The 17950-nt window shown below is 36.8% G+C and overlaps 1 protein-coding gene across 1 annotated transcript; it reads right to left on the bottom strand.

Annotated features, from left to right (window-relative positions):
- Nucleotides 1-8535: 8535 nt before the first annotated feature.
- Nucleotides 8536-11256, bottom strand: LOC140237866 (uncharacterized). The gene is made up of 2 exons (XM_072317798.1): nucleotides 9412-11256; nucleotides 8536-8541 (listed from the first exon to the last, which is right to left on the bottom strand). Exons 1-2 carry the CDS (start codon nucleotides 11254-11256, stop codon nucleotides 8536-8538), a joined length of 1851 nt encoding a protein of 616 aa, XP_072173899.1.
- Between the last annotated feature and the right edge of the window lie 6694 nt (nucleotides 11257-17950).

The following is a 17950-nucleotide window of genomic DNA, read 5'->3' as shown; positions in this document are numbered from 1 at the left end:
CCGACCAATCAGCAAACGGCATTACACCCTATTCTTGACTGAGCCGGTGTGGAGTGTGCGTGAATACATTACTAGGAACATGCTTTATTGTGCACACTGCTCAATGTAAAGCTGTGCAGAACAAGTTTGCAACAGCAGCAGAAAGTGTGTTGCCATGGTAACAGCGCATTACAGCCTCAAAGTGTGGTAAAACATTTGCAGCTCGAACTACCAGCTTTCAAGGGATTCCTATGAAATTTAGCACACATGTTGAGTAAAAGGTAAAGTTGTGCAAGATATAGTTTTCAACAGCAGTGGAAAGTGTGTTGCCATGGTAACGGCACATTATATCCTCAAAATCAGGTAAAACGATTACAAATCGAACGCTACTTGTACAGTTTTCAAGTGATTCATATGAAATCTGGCACGCATGCTGAGTTCAATTTAAAGTTCTGCAAGACATAGTTTTCAACAGCAGCAGAAATTGCATTGCCATGGTAACAGCAGCACATTATAGCTCCCAAATCAGATAAAAGGTTTACATATCAAACTACTACAGTTTTCAAGCGATTCATATGGAATTTGGCGGTCATGTTGAGTTCTGTATGAAGATGTGCAGGACACAAATTCAACAACTGCAAAAAGTAGGTTGCCTTGGTAACAGCACATTATATCCCCAAATCAGGTAAAAGACTTGAAGATCGAACTATTTCTCCAGTTTTCAAGCAATTCAAATAAAACTTGGTAAACATGATAATTTTAATAAGCAGCTATGCAAGACATTTTTTTTTTTTCCAGTGGTAGGTGACAGTGCTCTCCCATGGTAACAGTGCTTTATGGCCTAAAATCAGGTAAAAGGTTTCCGGATCAAACCGCTTTTCCAGTTTTCAAACAATTCACAAGAAAATTGGCACACATAAAAAACTTGATGTAAGGCTGTAAAATTCACACTTTTCAACAGTTCTGGAAAATACGTTTCCATGGTAAAAGTGCATTATGTCCTCAAAATCAGGCAAAAATGCTTGCAGATCTATTTCTGTTGTTTTCCTGTATGTTGCTGTGGTAATGGCACATTCGTTACTGTTTAGTATTCTCGGTGGTTTACTAGTACAGAAGTGTAAAAAAGCGGGGATACCAATCACTCAGTTGATTTTCTTAGTTCACTCAGTCATCTGACGGTAGCAGTAATACACTCAGTACAGTGAAATATTTAGCTAAAGCATATCTTAAGTATAAATAAATCAAAGGTACACACTATTCCTACAATGCCATTGACCTTTGCCCGTTGACCTTTGAGTGGATTTCGCCCGAAATCTTATTGGTTCATTATCTTCTCATTGTGCACTCATGTAGGGCCTACCAACTTTGATGAAAATCCACCCAGGGGGGTTCTTGAGATAACGGGATGAAAAAGGTTAAATTGCATATTTAGACAAAGTTCAATGACCGTTGACCTTTTACCTTTGAGCGAATTTCGCCCGAAATCTTACTGGTTCATTACACTTCTTATTGTGCACTTGTGTACCAAGTTTGATGAAAATCCACCCATGGGTTCTCCAAATAACAGGATAAAAAGGTAAGAATAGCATATTTACACAAAGTTCATTGACCTTTGACCTTTGATAGATCTCACTCAAAATCTAATCATCTTATCTGCTCATCATGGTTCATCCCTGAGCCACGTATGATAAAAATCCCCAGAGGGATACTTACGATTTTGTGTTCACGAGATTTCCGTACTGATCAGGATGTTCATTGTTTCCAAAACGTGCTATAATCCATGTTTGTTTCCAAAATCAGCTAAATCCACATGTAATTCAAAAATTCAAATCGATAATTAAAAAAAAAAAAAACTCATGGAATCTAGATTTTTTTGGAAGGGTGGTTTTGCGATCTTTTCTTGCATGTAGGTTCATCTTGTGCTACAATAATTCCACATTAGAGAAATTGCAAATAATAAATTATGTGATATAAAAAACACTCTTTTTCTCCACTTTGTCTAAAGTGGATTTAGCAGGTTTTGGAAACAAACTCTTCAGTGATGGTTTTACCTTATTTCGAGGGTGCTGAATCCGAATCTGGTTGATCCAACATCTGCATTCTTTAGGGTTTAAAGATGTTCAAGATGACAGCCAAAATAGGTGTCAACAATTGAAATTCCAATATGAATATTTTTTTTTCTTAATGGTGAAAAATTGAAAATACATGCAAATTGATGGTCTTCCCAATTTCGAGGGTGCTGAATGTCTTTGAAAGTTTTAAGATATTTGAAAAAGACCTGTGTAAACGGAAATTCCTTTATATTTTTGTATAAATTGGGAAATATTGTGCTCTCAATTAACGCGGTGGATTAAGCCAAGGATGAAAAGCAATTAATTCGTATTTTTAGATACAATTCAGCTGAGTGAAGTAGTCAAATCAACCAAAAATTAATGGCATCCAAAATGACTGTAGCAATGGTTTACCGAGATATTCCGCAGTGTCTCATATAGAGTTTTTATGCGTACTGAAAAGATTGATATCGACATCATTATACACTGATACTTACGAACACAAAGATACGACTGAAAATTTTATCATGCCAAACAGAAATAAAAGAATGTTTTATGGTGGCCAATGTGGCTCCAAAGATGTGAAGGTACTCCATTTCGGCTATCAATTGAGTAAAAATTGTGGCCCGCTGGTTCATACAAGTGCTGAAACTTGTTTGCCATTCTTATGAATCTTGTCTCGTATTCTTATGAAACTTGTCGCATATTCTGATTCCGTCATTAAAAATGGCTGCATCCATGACCTCTATAGTAGATATCAATATGCGGGTGATTTCAAAAACATTTTGCGTAATTATGATATTCGTAAGTACTAGAGTCTTTACTGTTATCTTACATTGTTGTTTGTTGTTGCTTTTTTTGCTCTCTCTCTCTCTCTCTCTAGATATATATATATATATATATATATATATATATATATATATATATATATATATGTATATATATATATATATATATATATATGTATATATATATATATATATATATATATATGATATATATATATAATACATGTATTGCAGAAAAACAAATAAACATGAGGATAAAAAAATCTAACTTCTGTCTTCAGCAATGTCTTTAGACCACCAATATAAACCAATTAAACAATTTGAGTGTTCATGGATTGAGAGATTAAGACTGTGGATTAAGACGACTAAAATCATCTGTAATCTCAGTATTAAAACTTCTCTTCATCACTATCACATTATGATTGCAGAATTATTCAAAGTATCTTCCTTCTATATTCCGTGTAGATAAATATTATTTTCAAGCTCTTAAATCAACAGATATCATCAGCTGATCAATGTGAATCAAGTTGATATACGTTTATAGTGTTCAATATGTAAACTTTAAAAGAGATGCCCACCTTCATGACCATGTGGATTGAGTGAATGCAGCATTATTAGTAGAACACTTTAGTGAAAGTTTGGGGGAAATCGGACATTCCGTTCAAAACTTATGAATTTTTAAAAGTATCTGCGCAGTCACTGCTGGATGAGAAGACTACTACAGTGTACAGCATTGTTCATGTTGTATGCTGTCATATGCGTGTAACGCTTTAAGGAAAATATGAAGAGAATTTCATAAAATCTTATTTTTTGAAAAAAGTGCACATTTCTCGACTTGTTACTGAGGTATGTTAAGAGTGATATTATTCCCCCTGCTTTCTCAAAGAGGCAAGTCAAGTGTCTTTTTTGTTATTATGCGTGAAAAGTGAAAATATGTTGAATTTTCTTTAGATTTTCTTAATATCGTTCTCTACACATGTAACATCACAAGCTGTAGCAGTTCTTTTCATCCAGCAATGACTTAGCAGAAACTTCAAAATTCATAACTTTTGAACGGATTGTCCAATTTTCCTCAAACTCTCACTGATGTGTTCTACTATTGCTACATTCACTCAGTCCACATGTCTATGAAGGTAAACTTGTCCTTTAATGAAATGGGATTTCAAAAATCTAAAAACTTCGGCCGCCAACGCCCAGGCTGTTTAAAAAGTTTTTTTAGAGTCAACGCAATACTTTGATGAAGTTATAAGAGAGAGTGGTAACAATAATGTTAGAACAACGATCTCCGAAACATACAAATTTAGCTGTGAAACATACAGTATATCATAAGTGTTTCTTGTACCAACATTTCCCTTTCATTCCGCTCAATTTGTCTTTTGGACATTCTGGAGAAGATATTGTAATGAATTATTCTGCAACGATGCCTTTTGCCAACAAGAATGAGCGGAAAACCACCACAACAACCATTTCCCCCCACGTTAAACTGATTATAGAGCATCCAGTGTTATTCAACCTATTTAATACCGGGTATACGTACAGGTCCTCAATCGGGGAGGGGGGGGGGGGGGGGCTTTCGACCCTCATTCGGCTCTTATTTGCATCAGCGGAAATTATCAAATATTTGTCTTTCTTCTCAGTATTGAAGTAAAACGTATTAAACTCCGCTTTCATCTCCAAACATAAATCCTCATCTGCCTTCTTCTCTAAAAGTGACAAAAACAAAATGACAAACATTTCTTGGCATGTCACTTTTATGATTTCGGTATGCATCAACAAATGAGACGTCACGTCCTATGAAAGCTGATTCAGTCTCCCAGCCTTTAAGTCCGAAACTCTGAACTTTCCTTTGTATTTATTTTGCCTTGTTTCACATTCTGATTTAATTCTGGATGCATTGGAATATGTTTTATATAAAAAATGTGTGTTATATCGGAGGTGTTGTTGACTTGAGATATTGTATCTTGAAACACTGTAAGAATGGCAGCAAGCGTTCTTAATACGTTGCGACAAATAAGTTCTGCAATTAAGTTCTGTGGATACACTTTACATTTGGAAGCGGTTGTAAGGGAAACACGTAAGTTATTCTTGGCCTAGGGAAAGGTGTATTCCAACGTACTTTGTTGATGAAATTGGTACTTTACCAATAATTGAAAGATGATTGTGTCACTGGTGGAATCTTTGTTTGGAAGTTTGTTTGTTTTATTCAAGTAACAAAATTCAAGTAATCTGACGAAAAGTGTATGATACAAAAATTATCATATAACATAATTATGACACACACTTACATATTCTTTTGGCCACATAGTGATGATCAGGGTATTAGATCAATACAAGTTAACACGCATTCAGAGCACGGGTCAAATGCAAGTCCAAGTCATGTTCAATATGACATTACTAATATACTAAAGTAAAAGAAACACAATCTAAATATCTCTCATTACAACCGACATAAAATAAGAAATTCTTTTCATGTTTTCACATGTCTTCACAAAACAGTGACGTTAGTAACATCCAAATGTTTGTTTGATTTATTTCAATACGTTTAAATTGAAAAAAAATCTATGAAAAAACACTATAAGTGAGTTCATATACCAGTTTACAGCATAAAACAACACATGACACAGTACAACATGATATCCAAAACAACAGAGAAACATAATGGCAATGTAATAAGACAACGGAGGTTAACTGGGAATCTGCCCCCTTTAACAAAGCAATGTTTCTTTCTAGATTCCTTATATTTCTCATGTCTTAATTCTCTTATTTGTTGTATTCGACAATAATTCCCTATTCAATTTTTGTTTTACATTTATAATTCATTTGTTAAAACGTGGACCAAGAAACAATAGAAATAAATGAACAAACAAGCTTAAAATAAAAGAAGGCATATTTACAGCATGTCATGATGTCATCAGGCCTTACAAACGAGAGGGAAAAGAGGTAGAAGACAAGATTTGATAAAATATATCACGGTAATTAGATGCCTACTCTTACATTGAGGTGGTGTCGTAATTATAGCGAAACATTGTAATTTCGGCCGACAAAACACTAAATACAAGCATGTAAATGCATGCACTGCTAAAATCTAAATCATGCTATCATTCATTTTCAAGCGAAGTAGGCCCTACAGGTACACAGAAGGTCTCTTCTTGTCTTGCTTATATGACATTGTAATAATCTTCTTTCTAATCATAACAATATATAAAAGCATGCTGTACATGACTGCGTACAAGGATGCCAATCATAGATACGGATTAGCAAAGTGGACATTTTCTACAGCAATAACTAACGTGCTGTGATGAAAAAATACAACACTACTATATTACAAATGCGTGTAATATGATGTTTCAATAACATGTCACAATAATATTTTCAAAGTCCTTCCATTTGAAGCTATTTACATCTTTTAGCATTTTTTTTTTTGTACTACACCACATTTTTTTTTGAATCAATCCACATTTCTCTTTTGGTTTCCTTTAAATCATTATGACATGGCATTATATGAAACATATTTTTTGATGCTATCCTACGAATAACTATCCATAGACATCTATCTTAAATTCTTTGGTGTTGTCCATAAAATACAGCTTCTCGTTTTTATTCAATAAATCACAATATGATATAGACACATTTCAAACAACTCCATTATACAAATGACGTTAGTGGTTCAGTCCGATACTTTACTCCAAATTTATAAAATAAGTGAGCGATTACAGACATCAGAAGGCAAGGAACATCATTAAATGAAGATGTGGATGAAATAGAAAATGAAGATGTGAAGGAAAGAGGGGGGATGAAGAAAGAGAGAGAGAGAGAGAGGCATTCTAGAGGAGGTTTTAGGAAATGAAAAGGAAAACGGCAGGATGAGGCACAAATTGATTTCGTTCGTATCATCACATGTGTGACCATTTATCCAAAATCTAGTATGCAGACTAACGAAATCACTCTCTACCATACAGACAGTTAGTTTTTCCTTTGTTTTGTGCAAAACAACAGTTACTTTTCACCTCTTCCTAATTGAAATAGCAACTTTCTTTTAAAATTGAGATATTATGGTCACTATTCCCTGCCTTACAACAGCAGCGTGTGTACACGCATGAAGTGTTGGGATACATTATAAACCATAATACTCTGAATGCTGAAGGAAAAAAATCATTGGTCTCTCTCATAATTCAATCTCTTGGAATGTAAGTTTCTAGGTTCGAGAACGCGGCAACACTACCAATCATACAAAATGATATACCTCTGTAACATCATTATACATTTACATATGAATACAGAGCAAAATGATTTGATTCTACAACAAAACGAATTGTCAATTATGTCTCCTATTTGATCACTAGGTATAATTAGGGAGGTGGTCCCACATACCTGGTGTAATGAATATAAAAAGGAAACCTAGCAACTGAAGGATTTTAGCTTGCCTGACAATGTGTACCAGACTTAAGATACTGTGATTATTGGTGTTAGGTAGAGTTACTGCAAGAATAGATTGGCTAATCTACAACAACGATAATGTGCACTTGGCCAGACTTATTACTGTGGCCTGCAATTTTTCGTATTCAGTTTTGTCTGTGCAATGCCTTTTGAACCTGATACTCTGTGCGTTATCACGGCTTTTGCTCAAATTCGGTTTCAAGGGTCAAATGGTTGCATTTTAGGTTTACAATGCCATGAAACTGAGACTTATTAAGCAATTCATCAAAAGAGCACCCGTGCGTTGTTTTTTTCACTGCATTCCATTTTCATCAGTCATGTCATTAGAGTGAATGTACAAAACCTAATATTAGTGTAACTTGTTTTTGCTGAATTATCAAGATTATGGTCAAGCTTTCATACTCACAGCAGAGTAAAATGTGATGACATTTAGTTACATGGTGTTTATTTAATGCGAACTAAAAATTCTCATGTTCAAACATATATATATATATATATATATAGATTCAAAATCAGATATTCAGAACATTTTGAATCCCCCCCCCCCCTCAGGTGGTCATCTGTACCGCATGCACGCACGTTCCTGATTTTTCGGGAATAGGATATAATTTAGGGACTTGATTGGGGGGAAAAAATCCCCCCCCCAAAAAAAAAAATAAATAAATAAATAAATAAATAAATAAATAAAAATAATTGAAATAGGGGGCCTTTTAATTCTTTCCGAGAACTACTTTTAATTAGGGATAGTTTTCAAATCTTCCCCAATTAATCCTGAATAGGGTCAATATACGGTTGATTACAAACCCCCGTATATGTGCTTACTGTTGTTAACTGTGCATGCTTTGCAGCAAAGCTGTACATGTCGGGCTGGCTTTCTTTTCGCAGGATATCGCCATTTGAGCCGTCCGTACTTCATCCTGCTTATAATATTGTTGAATGTCGTACGCTTCCATCTAGCAGGCTTCCCTTCCGAATGTCCATGATAGGGGGTCAAAATCCTAACCCATTTCCATCCTAAAGGCAAATCTGGAACAAGCATGTAGTATATGTTTATGATCGACCGCCTTGAGTGGGGGGGGGGGGGGGGGGGCTGAATCTCCACCGTTGACTCCCATACGTAACTATTGTTCCATCTTGAAGCATGGAGATATCAGATTCTAGCCAGTAAGGCCCATTTAATAGTACCAAATGGTTTACCCAGAGTATACACTCGTCAAACATTAGATAAATGTTTGGCGTGGAAGAACCAGGAGCTGTAGAGGAACTGGATGGCAATAGATCTATAGCTAGATGGGGAGAGTCCAGGAAATAGAGACTGGAAGTTGGGGGTTTCTATTGTCCAGGAGATAGGAAATAGAGACCGGAAATAGAGTCCAGGAAATAGACACCGGAAGTTGAGGGTTTCTATTGTACACGCATTACTTGCCCGGAAGAGGGCGCTCTTCAGTTCAAACTTGTGAACGGTACTCCAAGACATGTGTGTTCAAACCTCATTTAGATTCGGGATTTATAACATTACTGCCTAGTAACATATACACCATGCTACACCGGAAAAAGTACACCAGCCACAATACTTATACAATGGAAAACCGATGAAATTGACAAAATCCATGATTCGTAGATCATAACTGTATATTGACATTGTCAATCAATTTATGAAATGTGCTTTATATTATGCGGAGAAGTTACACACACATAGCTTCACAAAGGAGCCTGATGGGTATATTCCCATTCATTATGTCATGTAGGCCTACGCTGCAGGGGGTAAAGTACGCCCGTCATGATTCCCCAAAACCACTAAATTTAGAAGTAACAGTGAATATACGTGTAGTAGGTTTACACAAATTTGATCTACGCAGCATTTCCCCCCAATGATGTTGTACTATTTAGAACACTACGCAAAACAAATGTTGTAACTGATCCTGTTTTACTTTTGAAATGGTCAATAATCCATAGAATACTGTAACCTTTTGACATAATTAAGGCCCTTCGTAAAAGTGTATGAATATTCATGTGAGTAGATGTGCACTCAATCATTACATGTAAGCGTTAGCATTTGTAGTGTATTCTATTCACTTACAATTTCCCATTAAAGAATTCTTCCTTTTTTTTTTCAACCCTGGTACTGCAGAACAAAATTGTTTATCACATCCCACATCAAATATGTAGAGTCTATCCGAAGTGCAGAAAGCTATCTCGCCACTCTCAAACTCTTGTAAGCGGTACGAACCTCTTTCTGTTTTTTGCATTTTGAAGTCAGTAATAAGATTGCGCACGTGATTCAAATCTCTCGTGTATCGATCGATACTGACGAGACCGTCCTTCACCCAGGCTACAATGACCGAATCATCTCGACAAACAGCTGGGTAGGCAAGCATACCCTCCTTCACCTTCAAGACATTCTTCTTCTTCCCCTTACCATCAATGCAGACGATATCAGATTCTGAAATGTCTCCCACTATCAGCTTCCCCGTGGACTGAAAGGAGAATATTTGCTCAGGTGAATATCCATCACAGACTATTTCCCTGACTGAATTACCACCCTGCTGGGTAAATACTTGGATCTTATCGGAAACCCAATAACCCACGTAGATATTATCATCTCTATCCACAGTGAGACCACCCGCATGACCTCCTTCATCATCACTCATCGTCTTGAACGTGACGTAAAGCTTCTTCCACTGTTGAGTGTAGAGTGACACATTGTTGACTAAATTACGTACAACACCTCGACCGTCAGACAGGAATCCAATGCCAGTCACACAGACATTCTTCAGCACCGACTGCTGTAACTCACCATTAGGAGAGAAGAAATGGATTCCGCCCGGCCTTGTTCCCACTGCAATCTTACTATCTTGGGGTGCACGAGTAACACACTCAATGCTGCCTTTGCTAGGGAGCTCTACGTCTGCTTTGACATTCCATGTGTAACCTTCCAGCGCTCCAAGACAAAGTTCATTGACTTTCACATGTTTACGGAATGAAATCTTCTTAGCTCGTTCTGTCACACCTCTCTGTGAACGGTGATCAGGATCACCATGTCCCAGAAAGATCTTCAAGTTCTCGCACAGTGTGTCGTGTGCAGTCAAGGCGTCTTTCTCTAGTGGTACCCTCATACCGTTAGTTACCAGCTCTTCCATTGCGTTCATTTGACTGACTTTTCGCCGACTCTCTTCTTCCATAGTTTGTAATTCCTTCTCGAATTTTTCTAACAATCGTTTTACTTCACTTTTCAGGGTTTCTCTTCTGGCTGACAATAGTTTCATATATTCCTCGTACGTCTTGTCAATATCCACATTGAGCTTTCTCATCGTGTTTGTTATTTCATTGCGTTGTGTCGTTATGAAATCGATATGATTTTCAATGGTTGTTTTCTTTGATTTTGTCTTTTCTTGTAACTCCTTGATATTTGTCATCACTTTATCCTCATGGATAGATGCCTCTTTGATCTGATGCCCTGCTTGTAAATGATCTAGCATCCCGCATCTTAGGCAGACGTACTCACGACATCCGGTACAGAAATACTCCTCATCATCGTTAGGGTGTTTCTTACATTTCTGTCTTCTCTTAATCGGAACTTTTCCGGAGAGCACCTCGCTCATGGCTACTACTGAGTGGATGGAGAACGGTGTCCAGATAGAATGTGCTTTCTCACACGATTTACACATGTATTTCCCACAGTCCTGACAGTAAGACACGGCTGGCAGCTTTTCGTCCATCTTACAAACTGTGCATGTTGGACTTTTGGCTTTCACTTCGTCCACGAGAGAACTCAGCGGTACGTTTGTTTGTAACTTACCAACATTTCCACTGGGCAGGGGCGTTCCTTCCCTGCATACAGGACATTTTACAGCTTGCTGGTTTCGCTGAGTTTCCAAGACACGTTCCAGACAGTGTTTGCAGAAGGTGTGAGAACATGTCAGTGATTTAGGTTGGTTGAACAGTGTCAGGCAGATAGGACACTCCAGATTCTGGCTGCTGATTTGATGAAACGTTGCCATGGTGTCTGTCTGTCCTAATAGCAAAAGAAACACAGTGGTAAACACATCGAAAAGTACTAGCAGAATATCATGAATATCATTAGTTTTGAAATTAATGTAGCAAAAGAAGCTGATGAAAACTGCTCACTGCATCCAATAATGGGGAACCAATGTGAAATGTAGTCATAAGGGACATGAGGTTTCGATCCTTACAGAATCTTCGTCAGAGGCAAAACGATAAACATGAGGGAAAGCAATCACATAATGGACTACACACAACAAGCACAGTCAGAGGGTTATGGACACTAAAACAATGTGGAAACAAAACGAGTGTGTTAGAAGTCAAAGCCACGGAGTCGACAGGTATTACAAAGGAAGGGGATCAAGGCATGGGAGTGAACATACAAAAGGCAGAGATTATAGCCAGTGATGATCACACTAATATCATAGGGGGCACAACGTGAAGGCGTGAGCTAGCTGTGAACGTCGACGAAATGACGAAATGTTCATTTCGTCGACGAAATAGGCCATGCGACACTTGGCACCAAATACAAAACTATTTGTCCATGGTTTAAACCATGGACAAAGATTGTACTACCTTCGTGAATTCGGGCAATTATGTTTTCAGAGATAAAATTCAATTTCGTCATTGTACTTGGGTGCGGATGTAGCAAGAGCGAAGTTCATAATCCAGTCTGTCGAAGTCAGCTGATTTTATCCTAATGTACACCTCTTATTCTCGCTTTGTTCCATGTATTATATATAATATATATATATATATATATATATATATATATATATATATATATATATATATATATTGATTAGGTAATCCACGTGTTGGCAAGATACAAAGATAAGTAACAAAACTGGAACAAAGTTCATGCTGTATCACCAACGGTTTTTTTTTGTGTGTGTGCAGAAATAAACCGTTGGTGATACAACATGAACTTTGTTCCAGTTTTGTTACTTATATTCACACACACACACACACACACACATATATATACATATATATATATAATGTCCTTTTCCCTTATGGATTTTGCTTTTATATTGATCCATTCCTATATACGTTGATAATACTGTGTTTTGTGCCTTGCATAATATGTGGGTTTCTTTTGCCACATCTTTGTACAGGGTTAGGGCTTGCTACTTGTTCAGCCTCCCTAAAACGTTTCAAAGTTGATTTATTTCTATCGGAGACTTTGATGATCTTCATTCAAACTGCTTTAGTATATACATGCTAAGACAGTAATTTTTTCTGTTCGGCACAAATCACAAATATTAGCATAGCTTGTATGGGATTAAAAATGTAAAACGAAACCATGCAGCAAAATCATAATGGAAATGTTAAACAAAGAAGTAATAATCATATCTAGTGATCTTGCATTATTCGTATAACTACATGTCAGGCACAATATTTAGCGTGTGTGGATATCGTTTCGTATACTTACCAAAGTAGGCTTCACTTCCGGGTTCAATATTGATGACTTAATATGTCGGGTTCCGAAGTACATTAGACATAAACACGATAAGATCACAACTTGTACTCTGTTTAGGCTGTAGGAAGGTTCGAACATAAATTAGATTGAATGTGGTCTTACTGTTAAGAATCCAGCAAAATATCAAGAGTTACTTCTTGGTGAGAGAGGTGCATTGCGTGGCATTCACAAAAGAATCGGGCGATTCAAACAGATATCAGGGGGGTGGCTGTATTTGCCGTGACCTTTACACTGCGAATCGTTATATTTACAGAAGCGGGTTTTCCCTCATATCTCAAATACTATGCGTCTATCTAAAAAATCACCGCGCATAATAAGATTTCGCCTTCTACAGCGAGCTGTTCATGCGATTCTGAGCTTGTAGTTAATTTTCTCAAAATATAAAGATATAAACAAAAAATTGTGTTAAAAGATCACTGTGACGAGAATCTGAGAATCTGAAATTAAGACTTTTGTTGCATAATTATCTGATTTCGTTAATTCCCGAGACTTATCAAACCATGACAAAGAGCCAACATTGTGTGCCGACCTAGAACTTGTTTGATGAATGGAAGAAAGTAAACTTTACTGTATATTATTGTAAGCATCGTATTCCACTCAGTGTCGCGTGGTGTTAACTGCATGGGCTTCGGAACGTTGTGGGGGGGGGGGGCGGTGTTTGTTTTGTTTTGTTTTGTTTGTTCATTTCCATCTGAGAAGATGGCTGGATCGCCCTTATTCAGCTACACTAAGCTGGTCTTCCATGGGGTCCAGTTGGATGTGAGATGGGACCGCTTCACCCTGCACTTTGCGATGAATGAATGAAGCGGGATCTTTTACATGCATGAGTTGTGACTCTCTCATACACGGGACCTCCATTTTAAGTCCTATCCGAGGGACAGAGTATTTTGCCTCTCGCTAGAGGGGACGGTATGTTTACACAAAACACTGCTCAGTCCAGACTAGGGTTCGAACCCGGGTCCTTAGGATTGTGAGGCAGACGCGCTACCGACTGATCCAACTCACTCACCGTGAATGAGCAACATATAGATGATACATTGGTTATGGATAAAAAGTGGGCATGTCTACGACTTCTACCTACCACGATTACAATAATTATCGAGGAAAGTGTAGAAGTATATTAGATCTAGCCGTGTTAAACAAAATGAATAACCTAACATCATTTTAGACATTATTAATTATTCTATGATATCATTTCGCCCTTTTTGATACCCAACTTGAGCCATTATGAAATCCTCTGGATCTCTCAAAGAACTGTCCGGATGCTTTAATCCCAAACTCTACAGTGGATAGTAATTTCAGTTCACGTTTGTTTGTTTCTAACACCGTTGATTCAAAGTCTGTGTGACAGAGTTGACACTGGCTTTGTATCAAAGAGCGTAGCCACGCTTTCATACTCTTTGCTTTTTTGTCGCTGACAAAGGTATTTATGGGGGTAGATTATTGAACATGAGTAGGAGGGATTTTCCATACATTATACCATAGCCAGACAATACGATCCCTTTATTTTGTACATATTGTTTAGGAATAGTGACCAATCACATATAATTAGGAAGGACTACCATGTACCTGAGATTATTTAAACAATATACTGTACTAAAATAGTATATGTGAGAGCCAATCTCACAACTATTATCTCATCAAGTGTCAATCCTGTTTGAGTTAAAAAAAACAACAACCTTGGAAAGAAATAAATATCATAAGATATTGTTTATCTGTCCCATCCTCTCTCTCAAGAAATAAGCACGGAGGTGAATAATGGCTGTACAGTTGTATAAAATAACACCAAGCCTAATCAAGGCAGTTGCAATATATATCTTGTTGTCATGAATTTCAAATAAAAGATCATTTTACAATCCCATTGTACCGAAAATCAAAACTAAAACCTGAAAGCCAACATTACCATGCATGAAGGCTATGCAAATACTACACAATGAATAAATGTGGCAGATGTATTGATTAAGATAAATTAGAAATACATAAACAAATAGAAAAGCATTCGGAGAGCGCAGACCTCCGCCGATAAGATCATTTTCCTCCATAATAGCCGGGTTCACACGTACATCAATTAGCGGGATACAAATCTCGAGATTTGCATCGCGATCGTCATCCCGCTAATTTGTACGTGTGAACCCGGCTATTGTGATTGTGCACATGACTGTACATGTATGATCTACACTCCATTGTTTTGATATTCTGTGGAGCTATTGGAAACGTGTCATTAATTGTATTTAATGGATTTTGGTTATCAAAGAAGGAAAATAGAATGCAAAGGGGATTATTTTGAGTCATTGCAAGGTTCCTTAATCATCATATCTTACAGACGGATAAGAGGGAGAGAGAGAGAGAGAGAGAGAGAGAGGGAGAAGATAGATACGGAAAGAAATTAACATTCATGCGAAATAGCTGAATGAATTCATAATTGTGTCAGGGGCGGATCCAGGAATTCCGTAAAGGGGAGGCACCTTTACAAAAATGGGGAGGAGGGGGCACATGCCCCCATTTTTCCTTTTTATTTCTTTTGTAATAACAATAAAGAGGGGGCACGCCGAAGGTCAGGTGGTCCGAAAATGAAAAAAAAAAAAAAAAAAAAAACTTTAGTTATCCCGGTGATTCAATTCAATTCAATTCAATTCAAAGTTTATTTCATTTTTCGACAAAACATATGTTTCACTTCTTTTGGTAACAGAGAATGAGGTAAATAGAACATAGAGAAGTGAAAAGACTGTACAACACTTGAGGACCTATTATAGTGGTCATACATAGTATGGTACAAAAGAAACAGAAGTGATCAAAGTGAAGTACATGACACATACCGTTGGATAAAGTGCGAAAAATGCAATTCGTTAATTCGAAAATGAAATAAACTTTGTTTTGTGACAAAACAAGCAGTGTGATTAAAAATGGTATACGCTATAGGAAAATATGATATTGTGTCAGGGGAAGATCACACAAGTGTTAATTTTCAGACAGAGCACGTGTTGCGTCATACGGAAGCTTTAAAGTGCCATTCGACTTGGAGACTTGGCGAGATAATTTATCTTGTCAAGTCAACATAATAGCTCTATCATGTCGACTTATCAACTTTATAAGTTGACATGGAGACAAAAATTATCATGTCAAGTCGATTTCTAAAACTTTAAATGTCGTCATGGCAACATGATATATCTTGCCAAGTCGACATCTAAAAAGTTACATGTCGTCATGGTGTGATAATGTATCTTGCCAAGTCGACATCTAAAAAGTTACATGTCATCATGGTGACATAATGTATCTTGCCAAGTCGACATCTTAAAAGTTACATGTCGTCATGGTGACATAATGTATCTTGCCAAGTCGACATCTAAAAAGTTACATGTCATCATGGTGCATAAGGTATCTTGCCAAGTCGACGGACGGACGGACGGACAGACGCTGCAGACGATCCCTTAGTCACCCCTCACCTCCAGTGGGTCCACAAAAACTGGAGGTGTGTTATTTTTGTTTGTTTTCTATAGCCCCTATCAAAGTTGGTATACCTTCAGCAAAAAAATTTCACTGCAGTCCCACACATAGCTAACTGTGTATATTGATTATGTATTCATGCTTATACAACATAATGTCTATAGATGTTTACTATAGATTTATGATGTACTAGGTGTCAAAAAAACTCAAAAGTGTTAACTTGTATCCAGCTGGGGTTTTGAAATTGTAAAATTGAAACATGTCATATTTATTTGGAATAAGTTTTGTGAAATTTACTTCATTAATGTCTTAAAATAATGCTCGGAATATTTAATTAGGATTGCACTTTTTGAAAAATGAGACCACAAAATCTGTGTGTTTCTGTGATTCATTCAAAACACAACAATTGCCACTGTGTATTGCACCCGTCATTTTCTGCCAACCTATTGCTATCCAGTGTCATTAATGATTCATGACTGCGCTAAAAGAGGTGCTCTGGAATTTTAGCTGCAGTGCACAATGGCCATTGTTGTGCTCTGAATTACTGACTCACACAGATTTTTTGGCCTTGATTTTTCAAAAAGTGAAAATCTAATTAAATATTCAGAACATTATTTCAAGAATATTAAAGAAGTAAACTTTACAAAACTTATTCCAAATAAATTTGACATCCTTCAGTTTTACACTTTGAAAACCTCAGTCCAATACGAGTTATAACTTTTGAGTTATTAACAAACAAAAGTGTCAAATTTTTTTTAACACGTAGTATACACATGAATACATCATCACAATACACAGTTAGCTATTGTGAGACTGCATTGAAAATTTCTGCTGTAGGTATTTGATAGGGGCTAGAAAAAAATACACCTCCAGTCTTTTAATATTTTGTAGAAATAATGTCAGGGATCCACATATTTAAAAATTGACACAAGGTCGCGTGATCCACAAGGTGAAATTCAAGGTTGAAGCAAACGTCAAAAGGTCATCACTCGTTAAATTGCCCCTACATAAAGAATAACATATTTTTCTGAAAGTTCATTCTATTTCCTTTCCAATGATACCATTTTTATTGAATTTGGCCCATTGGTTTAATACTGAGCTGTGGTCATTTAAAACTGGGATGTCATGCCCATTTTCGCTGAAATTGCCCAAAATGGGTGTGTCCTCACGCGAAAACTGTGCATCGGACTGCGCTCAAAACAATTATGTTTCATTGGGCCATTACAAATAACCTACATACCAGATTTGAACAAATTCTGAAATGGTGCGATTGAACCCATTGGGTGAATTGACATGGAATCACCAAATCCAGAAACCTGATCAGATCATTATTCCTAAATGCATACAGGACCCAAGTCTGAAGTTGATCCATCCAAACACATTTCTTTAGTTATCGCAACTACAAAAGACAGGACAAATGAACAGAAAGATCGACGACCCCCTCCCCCCCCAAAAAAAAAAAAATAGATAAATAAAAAAAATAAATAAAGTAATGCCTCAGGCACCCCTAGGGAGGGCACTCAGTATAATGTGTGGTAGGTATGTGCAGCAGAGAAGATTCCTATTTCTACACTTAAATTTCTGATCCAGTACATTTAATTTTTCTCTTTTTAAGCAAAACAAGAAAGAAAACCTTATATGGCACCATGACGACATGTAACTTTTTAGATGTCGACTTGGCAAGATACATTATGTCACCATGACGACATGTAACATTTTAGATGTCGACTTGGCAATATACATTATGTCACCATGATGACATGTAA

This window comes from Diadema setosum, chromosome 14, assembly GCF_964275005.1.
Source record: "Diadema setosum chromosome 14, eeDiaSeto1, whole genome shotgun sequence".
Lineage (NCBI taxonomy): Eukaryota > Metazoa > Echinodermata > Echinoidea > Diadematoida > Diadematidae > Diadema > Diadema setosum.
This window is presented reverse-complemented; position numbering and strand designations above follow the sequence as displayed.

What these genes read in the sequence shown, in the direction of transcription:
- LOC140237866 (XM_072317798.1), bottom strand. Translation starts at nt 11,256, where the DNA reads ATGGCAACGTTTCATCAAATCAGCAGCCAGAATCTGGAGTGTCCTATC.